We start from the raw sequence: 14,760 nt of genomic DNA, 5'->3' as shown, positions 1-14,760 counted from the left end.
GAACAACATGGTCATTTTCAATATTGATACAAATTTGTAACTAATCGGTTAAAAATCGATCGAGTTGACGTGGTTCAAGATATTTTCGAAAATATTGCATCTTGGCTTGGGCACAACAATTTTTATGGTTTTCAGTACAACAGCAACGTATATCAAATTTATCTCCGCCGGAATAATGTTCCATTGCTTAAAATTTTACTGTACTAAAATACAACATAAATCATAAAATAACATAAATAATAATTTTAACTTAACTTAATCATAAGTGGCAATTATTGACTGTAACTAGGTGACAGATCTAAAAAAGATTATTTAAAATGTTTTAGATTAAACCACTAAACAAATCATACGTGTAATGTATCGTTGGGTTCAGAAAAAAAGTTGAATTTTCTGAGCGTAAAATAAAATTTTTTGACTATTTACAAAACAAAATTTGTGACATTTTCAAAAAAACGATCATTCGGATCGAAAATCAAAAAATACTGTTCTGTAGAGGAGAGAATGTGGCAATGAGGATGTCAAATTTATTTTAACACAATTTTTGAAATAATATTAGAAAACAGTCAAAAAGGGATCGCAAAAAAGCGGGTTTTCTCAAATAACTTCGGATCCACTTGGAATTTTTCAAATCTGAAATCATAATTTAGCGGAAAACAAAAATTCCTAACTTACCTCTGGTTTAGCCATCTCCCTATGTCTTGTGGTTTACGAGGTCTTTGTAAAGTGCATTTTTATCCGGGACAGTCTGTATAAAAGATGTTTCAGAATAAGCCTGCCAACCGCCCACTGCAGGTTCCTGTGAGCGAAATAAGAAATAAAATTTATACGAACATCGGTCCATTTTCGCTTCCTGTCTAAAATACAGGGTGATAAAAAATTATTATCTTTTTAGTTCTTGCCTAATAAATCCGTTCCTGCATTAAATATTTTTATGAAAATAGACAAGCGTGAAATTGATGTAGAGATACATCTTTTAAGGGAAATAAAATGTTTTTAATTTCACCAGTGGCGTTCTCATTTACGTGACCCCGAACATTTTGAACGAAAAATATGATACGCCGCCGATTAAAGAAAAGTTAAAATAATTTTCTGAATGCTTCATATTTCTGTGAAAAAACGGTTTCTTGAATATTTTCCGTGACTTTCCATTTTCATTTAACAAATAAAACGCAATAAACTACACTTAATTATATTTCATATTATTCATTGGTTTAACGCAATAAGAAACACACTGACTTTCAAAAAAACCGCAACACCAAGAAGAACGCATTGTGTGTATTTGAAATTTTGGTATGATTTTAGACTTGTAAAGAGAAAAAAACGAAAAAATTTTCAAGTTCGTATTTTAATGCGATATAAAGTTTTTCTTTACGTTTTTATGTGTGACGATCGTTCTTTTTGCAAATTTTTTTATGAGCAAATAGCGATAAAGGTACCATTGTGAGTACCATATTAAATGTGTGGTAGTGCAAAATGCCTCGTGTACGCCAAAATGCAGTTACCTCCCTTTGAAAGGGGAAGAATTGTTGGTATACACGAGGCAGGTTTACCATTCCGCGAAATTGCACGTGGATTGGATCAAAACGCATCAACAGTGCTAAGAGCTTGGAGAGAATGGTCTAACGAAGGGTCAGTAAATCGTCATCGTGGTAGTGGCCGTCCAAGAATGACGAACCAACGCGAAGGCCGGCGACTTCGTAGTTCAGCGACAGGCGCCTCGTTTGAAACAATTCCGTGTCTTGGTGCTAACTGGGTAACCACCCTAAATTGAAGGGTCTCCCTTAGTACGATGTATTGCAGAATTCGAAGTTTTGGACTAAATTCATATCTTCCTATGCGTCGGCTTCCATTATCACGAAACCACAGGGTGGCCCGACTGGAATGGTGTCGTCTGAGAGTGCAATGGGTGGATGAGTGGAGAAGAATCGTGTTCAGTGATGAGAGCCGATTTTGGGTTATGGCGATCTGATGGACGGTTACGTGTTAGAAGGCGCAGAGGAGAGCGATTAAATTTGGACTTTTTGGAAAGGCGTCATTCTGGTCTAACACCAGGTGTTATGGTTTGGGGTGCCATTCAGTATGGTAGTCGGTCTCTTCTTGTTTTCATTTATGATAGATTAAATGCTCATAGGCACATTAATAGTATCTTAGAACCGGTTCTTGTACCATACATGCACGACCATCCTGGAAGCACATTTCAACAGGATAATGCGCGACCACATGTAGTCAACGATACTTTGAGGTATTTGGAAGCTGAAAATTTGGATACTTTGCCTTGGCCAGCTCAGTCTCCAGATTTGTTCCCAATAGAGCATGTATGGGATATAATGGGTCGGAGACTTCAACGTTTAGCTCGCCCTCCAGAGACCGTAGATGAACTCCGCGAGCAGGTGCAGATTACCTGGGATACAATACCACAACAAGATATTGACAATTTAATTTTAAGCATGCCACGTCACTTACAGGAATGTATTAATTTAAAAGGAGATACCACCCATTATTAAATTATTATTAAATTTTTTCACTTATTCACAATAATTTTCTTTTGATATTTTGATCGTTTTTCTCCATTACCCGACCCAACGTAATGCCAGAATTTCAAACGTGTGTTCTTGGTGTTGCGGTTGTTTTGAAAGTCAGTGTATAAGAGACATTTTTCGAATAGTGCGTGATAATATGCGAAAAACGGCCGTAGCACGCATTTTACCATGTGAAGGGCATTTGCACTACCTTATTTAAGTGTTCTTTTACATAGTCAGTAACGTAATACACTTAATTTAGTCTTGCAGCTTTAATACCACCATGTTTTTTTTTTCATGAAAACGGTTAATGTCATGAAAAATATTCAAGCGACTTTCCTTTCATGGAAATATGAAGCATTCAAAAAGTTATTTTTATTTTTTTTTAACTAGATTCATATCAAGAAAAACGCCAGTGGTGAAATTAAAAACAATGTTTTCCCCTTAAAAGATGTGTCTCCACACTTATTTTACGCTCCCCATTTTTCATAAAAATGTTTAATGTCAAAACGGACTTTTAAGCAAAAAACTAAAAAAATTATAATATTTCATCATCCCGTATTTCAGACAGTAAGCAAAAAATGAGCTCATGTTCTGATGAACTTTTGTCCTTTGTTTCGGCAGCAGGAACCTACGCTAAGCAGTTGACGGACTTATTCCGAAACACCCTATATAAATTAAATTTTATTTTAATTTCCCACTCGGCGAGAATAATTTAACTGTCCAGTAATACAACTGTGCATGTGTACGCCCCAAAGTTAACAGCCAAAGGCATTAATGAGGCCTTTTCAGTTTACTACGGGAGTGCAATCAGCAGATGTCTCTGGATAGTCGCAATTAAACTACTTACGTGACCTCAGGGCACAAAGAATTCTATTCGGGAGCAGCTTCGACCGCCTCGACATCACATTAAATAGAAATATCCGGAATTGAGCTGAATTGCTGAATTGAACTTGCTCTCGTGACAGTGAAAAGCGCCCATCCTTCCTTTAAGAAAATATGATGGTACGGAAATATCGAAATGCATTGGTTATGTCTTGTGAAATTCCCTGTTCTATGTTATCCATTGTCTCTCTAATCAGTACTCTCGTGAGGAAGGGAACGACATAAAAGTTAACAAAAACATTCTTCGGGTGTTGAGTTTGCCATTGCGGGTTATCGTTGATGTACAGAAATCAGCGACGTTTGTCTGAATTGTTCAGTTCCTCACTCGGGCCAACAAAGGGAGTTATTGAAACTTTACCTGAACGAGCAATAAGGGCCTGCGAACCGTAGGAACTGACCCTTGACTCTGACACATAAGAGTTCAAGAGAGAATTCAGTAATGATTTATCCCCACCACTGTCAGAAATAAATAAATACAGGGGACTCTTCAGTTGCCCCTTTAGTCAGCAACGACGGACACGAAGCTCGCTCGACCTCGTCACCTTCAGTAATGTAATGGCCATCACACCATGGCTTGATGGAAAATAAATGCATTGTTGGGAACATAAAATGCACAAGCTTTAAAAGTTTTTCATCACTTGATTTTTCTGTTCTAAACTAACTTGCCACAAGAACTTTTATGTTACCTTTATATTTATAGTTTATCATGAATAAGTACATAATTTTTACATCGGTAAACAAATTTTACGTACAGAGTGTTATTGAATGCGTGTCCGATGTTTCAGCGGGTGATTTTTCACGTATTTTTAATATAGAAAGTTCTTACAAGTCTGAGTCCCAGCTCGTTTAATTTTCAAGATGCGGAGCATCAAAGTTGAAAAAATAAATCACGTATTCTTTGATATCATTTCGATCTCTTTCAGCAAACTTTAGTAGATTTCGTATGCGGAAGTTTTTTGGGACGAGAAATTCAAATTCATTCATTATATTTAGTTGCATACTAAGGAGGGAGGGACAAGGAGGGCGCCACAAGCGATCATTGGGACACTGTTAAACGGCTTCAACTTTTTTGTGTCACACTGTACGTCAGTTTCGAGTAGAAGAATCTTTTTCTCCAACTTGTGTGTTAAAAAAAAAAGTATACTTTATTGCCGTGGCTGGAAGCAACGGTTCGCGAAAAAAACACATTTTCTTAAAGAACAACAGCGTCTTCGTCACAATTTAAGCTTAAAGCCGTGAAAAAAATAGCAAACCACTATAACAATTTTCTTCGTATTTATAGATTAATTTTATAAGTACCGGTTTACTTCAATTTTTTTTTCACAACATAATTTTTTATTTATTTTCTTTCGGGAACACATCGGACGAAGATTAAAACTGTCCCAATGGTCGCTTGTGGCGCCCTCTAGACAATACAACGAAATCGTTGATGAATTTGGATTTCCATTCCGTGCATTCCAAAAATTTCTCCCATTTTTCTGACCATTAACTCAAAAAACCGCCGAATACGAAATTTCCTAAAATTACCTGAAAGACATCGAGAGGTAACAACGAATATGTGAATTAATTTTTCAACTTTGATGCTCCGTATCTTGAAAACTAAAGGAGCTGGAACCCATGTCGAAAAGAACTATCCATCTTAGAACTACTTGAAAAATCACCCTATGAATCATCGGACACTTATTCCATAACATCCTGTATTTGTTTTCTTAAATAAGGAATTCGAGATTTATTATGATCGTACGGGCTAGTGCCATTTTAGGGTGGAAAGCAAAACCATAAATTGCCAAGTGATACTACAAATTGATCGCTCAAGAATAGTGGCTTTAGTGGAAAAAAGGCATTCGCTGAGGTTTGTAGCTGAGCGAATAGGCGTTTCTTAAAGCGACGTTTCCCATATATGAAATGGGGAGATCGAGGCTAGTTGGCCGAGTTACATTATTGGTATTTTGCTAGTAATTTTGGTTGGAATTAAAAAAAAATGATAAAATGAAAACACATTCTGTAACTACATACCAATGTTTTTTCTTATTTATTAAAAATGTTCAGGGTAATGGTAATCGATGGTCGAACATGTCATCAAAAAACGAACAATTTGCTCCAATAACGGGGTAAGTGGCCGATAAAAAATAGCCAACTTTCCCGTTCTGCGGCAAAGTTGTCTACTTCTATGAAATAAATAAAATACTAAATATGTGACTACTTAAACATATGTAACCAACACAATGCATCAATTTGCCATTTAATGACAATAAGTAAAGTATGAAAAAAAATTGTTAAACAATTTTAAAAAACGAGTTTCCAAATTTAGACTACACTTGGAAGACCTACTATATACACTACCGCTCAAAAGTATTTGGGCACCTATTGTTTTATAAATGTGAACACCAACATTCATGAAATAGAGATAATTTTTTATTCCTTAATCTTACATAAACATTAATGAACTTAAAACATATTATAAAAGCAGAAAAATACTGCATATTTTTAAATGGATGCTTCATCTATATGTCCTCCACGCGATTGAATAATTGCAGCGCATAATCGGGGCATTCTTGCTATGATTTTTTTCAAAAATTCAGGTGCTATTTCGTCCCAAGCTGCTTCTAAATTCTTGAACAAGTCATTGGTTGATGTGGAGGCCAATTGCCGAACTTTTCTGTCTAATTCATCCCACAATAATTCTATTAAATTCAAATCTGGGCTCTGAGGAGGCCAAGTCATTAATTTAACAATACCTTCCATTTCTAAATTGTGTAAATATTCCTTGCATAATTTAGATGTGTGTTTCGGGTCATTGTCTTGCTGTAACACAAAATTCTGACTCAAAAGCATTAGTCCGGAAGGTATTGCATGAGTTTCTAAAATATCGCGGTATCCTTCTTTTTTCAAAATCCCTTCGATTCTCACGATGCCACCCACGGTTGTGCCAGCAAAACAACCCCAAACCATGACCGAACCACCTCCATGTTTAACAGTAGGCAGGAGACACTCCTCTCTTGCACGTTCACCCACCGATCTACGAACAAACACACGTCTTCGTGAACCAAACAATTCAAATTTCGACTCATCTGTCCATAGCACTTTGTTCCAGTCTTCTATTGTCCAATGTTGGTGTTCCCGAGCCTATTGAAGTCGTTTTTGTTTATTTTGTTTACGTAAGAAAGGTTTTTTCATAGCTAATCATCCATGAAGACCATATTCCTGTAGGCGACGTTTTACAGTAGAAACACTAATTGCCCTTGACCACGCAATCTTTATTTCCTCAGAAATAGGCTATGGACCTGTTAGGTCTTTCTGCCTGTGATACAATGGTAATCTTTTGGTGACTAAATACTATCACATTACATCTGGAAGTGCTCCCAAAGGGTGCTCGAAGGGAAAAGGAGGCGGGATTGTCTTGTCTGTCTCGTTAAGCAAAGTGGGCTCAGTATAGTTGAGTTGTTGGTGTTCTTTTTCCATCTGTTCTGTAGTTGTCGTAGTCTTTCTGTTATTCTTATCATGTTTGTGCGTTCATACAGTAATTGGTTGAGTGGGTTGTGTAACGGGTTTTCGGGGTGTCTTAGTTTTGTGATTAGTCTTAATGCAATCTGTTCTGTAGTCTGTATGTGTTTACTTGTTTTTTCTGTTGCATTTGCCCTCAGTACGTGCCCGTAGTCCAATAGTGGTCTGCATATGGTTTTGTATATTTTTATGGCGGTTTCCATACTAATCCCTTTGTCTTTGTATGTCAGTGTTCGGAAGTGTTTTGCCCTTTTTATGATTTCTAGTCGAATATTTCGTACGTGTTTCGTAAATTTTAGTTTATTGTCTATTGTTATTCCCAAATGCTTCACGTCGTTCTTTGGTTTAGTCGTGTGTCCGCCTGTCATTATTGTTGGTGAGCTGTCTTTGATGTGGTGATTTGAAAGTAGAAGTTGATTTTTCGTGTCGTTTGGCGTTAGTCTCCATTTGTAAAACCACGTCATGGTTCTGTTTGTCAACGTCTGAAGCTTTTCCACGGTTTTCTTAGTAGTTTTGTCGTGTGCAATCAGCGCTGTGTCGTCCGCGTATTGCAAAATGTATGATGTTTTGTCTATGTATTCCTTGTCCTGTAGATCATAGTTGTATATGTCGTGGCAGTATATATTGTAGAGCAGTGGTGAGAGCGGCGAACCCTGTGGTAGCCCCTGTTCCGGGGAGAAGGGGAAGGAGAAGGCAGTGTCAATTCGCACCTGAAGTTGTCGGTTTTCTAGCAGATTTTTGATTAAGTAGATTAGGTATTTAGGTGTTTTCAGTTTGTGTAATTTGTATAGCAGACCCCTGTGCCAGACGCTATTAAAAGCCTTATTAATGTCTATTAGTAGGCAGACCTACTATTTTAAACGTTTTCGAACTTCTTTTCAGATCCTGTTCCTCTCTTTGGATGCAAAAAACACAAGTCTCTATATACATAATGTCGGAGAAGCACAAGGGTTGTTCAGCTTTTCCATTATTCTTTGATATTAATATTTAGACACTAACTAACAAAAGACACTAAGCACTAGACTATAATTAATTATATGATACCAACAAATTCACAGACCACTCTTGTCCCTTTTGTGGTTTTCTTCGTGACCACGTCTGCAATCGAAGAGTTATCCCGATTGTGGTATCTTCACCCCTTTTTATATAAACAAATGCCCTAAAGACTAAACATAGACATAGACATAAACACTATTATTCACCGACACATACATAAATTAAATTAACAATTCTACCAATGCACTTACCATTATGAAAGAATGAAAAACTGAAGTTATGTCACCACCCTAACTCCGAAATCAACTAAAAAATATTAAAATACCTAATAACTTTAAACTCACCATAATTAAATCATTTTTAGCCCTAATCCTCATTAATACAGAAAAAAATGGCACTCAGCCAATTAACCCCGTTCTTCCCTAGCTATTTAAAGTCTACATTTATGCAAGATAGAGCCAGAAGTGGGTGTAGACGTGTTACTAACCGAGGACTGAATCGCTATTATAATGTAATAATAATATATACAGTGTGTTCCGTGAACATACCGACAACCTTTCCGGGGATGCAGAGCTCATGAACACATCAAACAAAGTTAGGTCCGAAATCGTTTCGTTTTTAAGTTACAGGGCGTTTAATTTTTAGTAATTTTTTTTTAACATTTCAAAGACGGTTTGGAGTCAGTATGTATCGAGGAGAATGTTCGAAAATTTGACATAAAACATTTGTAATTTGTTTTCTATTTATTTTATATTGGTTCATGTGCATTTACATAAATTACTAGAGTATAGCACATTTTGCCGTCATATAAGTCTTATTTCTTCTAGTTTAAATCGTTAATTTGCGGACATACTTTATTATTAGACATAAAATGTTTGTCTTCATATCCACTATCTCTATCAAAAGAAAATAAAATTAATTTCTCTCAAATAAATACAAACAAAATCGCACCTCGAAACCTATACTGGTTTTTTGGTAGACACAGGAATGAGAATTTTTTTATCTTGAAAACCGTTACTTGGGCAACAAAACATTAAGAGGCCTTTTTTTATTAAGAGTTGATAGGATAATAAAAAAATATATCCCTATTTAAAAAAATCCATGGAGTACTATTTTTTGCATTAAAAGCAACCCATTGGATAGCCGCACGGGCGTCACTGGTGTGGGCGGAAATATTCAGCCTACTCCAGAACATGCACATTACCCCTCTGTAGCGTATTCCTAATTCCATGTCCTTACCGCAACACCTAGATATTTGTTTTTATGAGCTCTGCATTCACTGAAAATTTGTTAGTACGTTTACCAAACACCCTATATATTTAACAACTCGATAAACTTCTATGATGGCAATACCAAAGCTTTAAAGGGAAGTTAGACATGCACTTGGTATTCCTATTTCTTGTTTAAGACCTAGGAGACGAATCATTCGATCTTCTTCACGATGTTGGTAATCAAAAATTCATCTGCAATATCAACACAGACTTCGCCCACTGCAGTGGGCTGAAGAGCACGCACTCTTAACCGAAGAATTTGATTAGGTTTTTTTGATGAGACCTGATTTCTTCTGGTAAACGATAACCATTAAATTCAAGTTTAGAGTGAGCCCACAAGGGCTGCTCAACTTGTCTACGCTACCCCCTGCCTCCAGAAGTACCACGTTTTACACTGGAACAATGTCCGACGGGCGCATCGACTTAATTCTTGTTCAAGGGACAATGACAGGCCGTATTAGGGACATTCTGAATCCACGTGTTAGACTATAGCGAGGTGCCGTTGGTGATAAATTTGTCTTCACGGAGGAGAATTCCGGTCCTCATCACACTGTTGGAGTCTTCAGGAAAGGTCTTTTGACGCCTGGTGTTATTTTGCACATGGATATCGCCAAGGAAATCAGCATGAAAGCCAAGAAAAAACACTGCTGTTAACTTCAACGACTTTCTGTATAAAGATCAAGTGATTACTTTTTACATGCAACTTGGGCACGAAATCAAGTTTAAGATTGAATTAGGAAGAAAACGTGGATAACTACCTTCCGGCTCAAATCCCAAATTGTTTGTGTTCTTGGGAAAACTCTGGAGAGAAAATGATCAAGGTTTGGTATCTGCCTTCTCTGTTCTTATTGCTCAATCAGAACGCTGATTAGTTGCTTCCCACAAATTTGAGGTTTTAGGCTCAACGATTTAAATGTAAACTTTAAAAGGTTTTTGCAATTAATCTTCTAACACATTGACTCTGCGAAGGGCGTGGTCAATGTCAACGTTAATAAGCAGTGTGTGCATTTCTTCCCGTAGTTTTCGGCGATCAAGCCAGAACGACCCTTAAGTTGAGCAGCGATTGATGAATTTTAATTTAGTCCTCTAATACCTTACGGACCCAAAGGCAAGTAAAACATGGCAAATTGGGGGTATCCAACTGACGGTAAATGACTTCCTTGAAAGTGAAGAATTCGACCGTTTGTATTGGCTTGCTTTGTCGCCTGACATGAACCCTATAGAGCCTACTACACACGAGCTCTGCCGAGCTGTAAACCCTGGAAGAAATCCTCCCAAAACTGTCTGGGTGCTTCTTATCATTGTCGAACAAGACTCTTACCAAGGTCTTCAAGCCGCTATTGAAGCTAGGGGTGTAAATGCACTTTGCACACCTTTTTTACTGTAAAAATTTTGAATGGAAATTGTAGTTTTTTGTCTTTAAGAATTGCTTTTATGGTTCTAAATTTAACAGCACAACAACTACGGTACAAACTAATTGATTTTTAATCAAAATTCGTTGAGAAATTAGCATTTCATGCATACTCTGCACCACATAGGGAAGGTGATGGGACACTTTTGAAGCTAGGTGTAGTTGCGATCAACTGGGAACCGCTTTGAAATCTCACCATGGTCACTCGGTTATCTGTAACTTTTCTCCTCAATTTTCAACATTTCAGCAGTACAAACAAAGACTATCAGATTTGTTCCGTGCAAAGAAGTTTCCTTTATACCTCAAAATCTGAAAGGTTTCCAATTAACACGTTTCCTCTTAAACCTGCCCCCATTCCTTTCGACAACTGGACGTGCTTCTAAGGATAGAATTTGGACTTTAATCTACTGAAACATCAACGTGGCAATCACGATTAACAAAAGAACTCTTTCTTCTTGTCTCCCTCTCCGTTTGCTTAATGGATTTCCTCTTACCAAGGATCTTAATACCGAATGAAGTATTTTTTCCCCGGCGTTTTTATGTGTGTTGGTTACAAAACGTTTCTGTTTCGGCCCATTAGCCGGCGAAGGTTTTATTGCGGGGAAAGACATTACTTTTAAGACTGGCTGGCTTATTCAGGGGGCCGCGACTAAAGTTTGTCCCCTTTCGAGCAATGGAAACTTTCGGGCGCGTCCATTAATCTTTCTCGTTCACTTGTTGAATTTGTACAGAAGCTTGGCGAAGGACACGAAACGTATTAACGAGGCCGATTTTGTAAGTTTCGAATTTTCCTTCTTCCGAAAGAAGTTTTCACTTTTGCAATATTTATCTGATCGACGTGCAACGCACGTCTAATGCCGGCGGCAACTAAAAAGTCGAGATTCAGCGATTTTGTCGATCAGGGGCAGCCAATCGGGCGAAGAAAGACGCGACGCGACTCAGTGACGTGTGAAATCAGATAAGATGATACAAATATGGGAAAATGTGAACCAACTCGAGCGAAAATCAGTTCTTCTCTTGTAGTTCCAAAGTTTTACAACTCGAGAAATGCCATCGTCCGATGTACGGAGTGTCCCGAAAATACCGCGACGAACTCTAAGGGGCGTCGATACCGCCTTCCTTTCTCAAGTAAGCACATGCTCGCAAATGTGCCTCTCGAGCAGAAGAAAGGCAATATGGTTTTGGTCGTGTTAATCGCTTTTTGTTCGTGTCAGACGTTGTTCTATTTACAAATAAATGATCGCTCACAGCGATTGTTCAAAACGCCGACCATTTGCTTCGATACAAAAAATACACCGTCTCTTCATTCGACTCGCGGGCCCAACGAAATATTCCAGCAATGGCTCGTGGATGAGTGCAACTGGCCACCGTTCTTGCCAAGAGATCTGCCTCGTTACAAATGGACGTTTTGCGAGGCAGATATTTTAAGTGAACCGAAAAGGAAAAAATCCAGGGTGTTGAGATCCGGAGAATGCGGGGGCCAGGCCACAGAACTGTCACTTCCAATCCGTTCGTGCGTAACGTAAAGTTCTTCGAATGAGAAGTTAACGTCCATTTCGAACACAAACTTCGATTTAAATATCTACGAAATTAACGTTACCATGCGGACTGAATAATCATAATGTCCAAATAATGCCCGGTGCGGTCTCAAAATTGAAATGTCTAATTGCGATAAAGAAATGCCTCGAGTTCCTCAGCGAACGCTGTTGAAACATAAAGTATCCGACGAAAGACAATGGTGTCCGACTAAATCCAAAATGAACTTAGTTATGTGATGAAATATTTTATTTACGCCACGGCCCTAATGGCCCTTTTGCGGGCACATGTCCATTAAGGAATAAAGTTTGTATTGATGCCCCCGACCGCCACCCTTAAAGTTTGTCGGTATATTTTTGGGCCCCCTGTATAAACTGAGCGTCCTGATGTCTATCTCAGATAGCCTTTCGAGTGCTAAATATTGACATTCCTGACACCCTCCTCGAGTTCCGCTTTTTTTTCATCCATCAGCAAATCGTCTCTGATTTCTTCGGCAAAAGACTTATCTTGGCTGCATTCCTCAATCGATAGTAATTAAAACTGAATTAACGGAACGAATAAAAGAGGCGTAATGGCCGTTTTCAACACCCGAGTGCAACATTCCAGGTAAAGTGCTTATGAATATTTAAGCGGAATCGGAATTTCTGGAAACGGGTAAAACGGAATGCCTAAACGCTCCAGAACACACAGAATGGGGATTTTCCTTTTTTTCCTCTCGTTTTTTTTTCCTATTTCCCGCAAGCTTGTTTTTTAAATAAATATAGATAGGGTGGCAGGTTTGTTTATGGGGTGACAGCGACTTTATTTCTTTCTGTCCGTGTAAGTATTAATATCTACTGCCCTATTTGCGACGGCCACGGCCTATTTTCAAGGGATTAGGTACTCACTCAACACCATCAAAAGAGCCCAAAACGTTCATTTTCCGAAAGCACGAGCACAAGGGAATGTTGTAATTTCTAACATACATAACAATCTAATTGCTATTACTGCGATGTTTAAGCTCCCTTTGATCGCATCACTTTTCGATATGCACGTTCAACTTAGCACGTACTGAGCCCGGAGTCGCAGATAACAGTTCCGATTTTCTTCTCCGGTACTACCACGAAAAGCCGCGCGATAGACAACGAGTCGTATTTTTCAAAGGTTTAACACAAATTCAAGCCAAAAAGGCCATATTGGGGACCTACACCACCTTCCGAATGTGCAGTCTCTGAGAATGGTATCGGGTATTGATGAAAAAAAAGATGATAGGCCCCCAAGAACAAATACAGGGTAGCCCAACGAAAACTTTGCACTTCAATTTCCACTATTTAAAATGGAAATGTGCAAAAACGCTCGAAACTGTCGATTTTTTATTCGAGGGGGATAATATTCGATTTTATTTTCAACTTTTCAATTTCAATCCCTGAACGAGGGCGAGAGTTACCCCTTAAAACTTTTAATGGAAAGGGGTGTCGAGTGATACCTCATTTTAACGGTAGTTGCACCCCGACCATAACCTCCAAGTTTGAAATTACTTCCATTATTCTCATCGATACGATAGTTTGTCAAAGTCTGCTGTCAAAGAAATTTGTCAAAATGCGAGTTGTAACCTTCAAAATGGCGGTAGCAAGCTATGTGAAGGTGAGATGTTACTGGATCATTTTAACGGAAGTGAGTTTTTATGAATGTCACCGAATTACACCCGAAATATTACGCAACGTAAGCGAACGTTTTGAGCTAAATTTATTTAATTCTATGGAGATAAATGGCGGTGATCTCAAGCTTTTAAAAAATGAATGAAAAAAGTAATGTGAACACATTTTTACTCATTTTTTTTGAGAAAAAAATTAGAAACAAAAGGACGTACCCTTTTAGATTTGAGACGTAAAACCCACCTCCATCAAAACGATTTAGTGAAATCTCACTTTTTGAGGTACTCCTGACCTCATTTTGAAGTCTAGAGCTCGTTTTGTGACAAGATTCCCACAGGATTTAACATGTTGTCGTATCAACGGGAAAAATAATAGTGGCTTCAAACTGGGAGGTTAGAATCAGGATACAATTACCATTAAAACGAGGTATCACTTGACACCCTTTCTCGCTAAAAATATTGGAGTACCTGTCACGGTGGCTCAGGGGTGGAAAATCGACAAATCCGAGCATTTATACACATTTTAATTTTAAATATTGGAAATCGAGGTGCTAAATTTTGATTGGGCCACCTTATATAAAAGAACTGCATCAAAATTATCATAACTTCCTCCTATTTTTCATTATTCATTTCTAACATCCTCCTTTCTCGGACTCTTTCAGCTAATGCCCAAGGCTTCGACTCCCACCTTCGAGGTCCGGCCTTCGTCATGGAGCCTCCGTCTCGGCTAGAGTTCTCCAACTCCACCGGGGGATGGTTGGACTGCTCGGCCTCTGGCAGTCCTCAGCCCTCCATCGACTGGCTGAGCGTAGATGGTACCTCTGTGGGCGACGTAGCTGGGGTGCGTAGGGTGCTGCGAAACGGAACCTTGTTTCTGATGCCCTTCCCGGCCGCCTCGTACAGGCAGGACATTCACAGTACGGTGTACAGATGCGTGGCCTCCAATACAGTAGGCCGGATCGTTAGCAGGGATGTTCAAGTTAGGGCTGGTAAGTTTATGTTGAG

At 38.4% G+C, this 14,760-nt stretch overlaps 1 protein-coding gene across 6 annotated transcripts in view; it reads left to right on the top strand.

Annotated features, from left to right (window-relative positions):
* Dscam2 (Down syndrome cell adhesion molecule 2) overlaps positions 1-14,760 on the top strand; it is a 133,984-nt gene that overhangs the window by 82,398 nt on the left and 36,826 nt on the right. For all 6 annotated transcript variants that reach the window (XM_066283885.1, XM_066283882.1, XM_066283887.1 and 3 more), the window contains exon 2: positions 14,418-14,744. In XM_066283885.1, the coding sequence (XP_066139982.1) occupies positions 14,465-14,744 (280 nt within the window). In that variant the 5' untranslated portion in view covers positions 14,418-14,464. The remainder of the gene's footprint in view (positions 1-14,417; positions 14,745-14,760) is intronic.

Source organism: Euwallacea fornicatus, chromosome 7 (genome assembly GCF_040115645.1).
Source record: "Euwallacea fornicatus isolate EFF26 chromosome 7, ASM4011564v1, whole genome shotgun sequence".
NCBI lineage: Eukaryota > Metazoa > Arthropoda > Insecta > Coleoptera > Curculionidae > Euwallacea > Euwallacea fornicatus.
The sequence above is the reverse complement of the archived record's forward strand: the minus strand, read 5'-3'. Positions and strand labels throughout refer to the sequence as shown.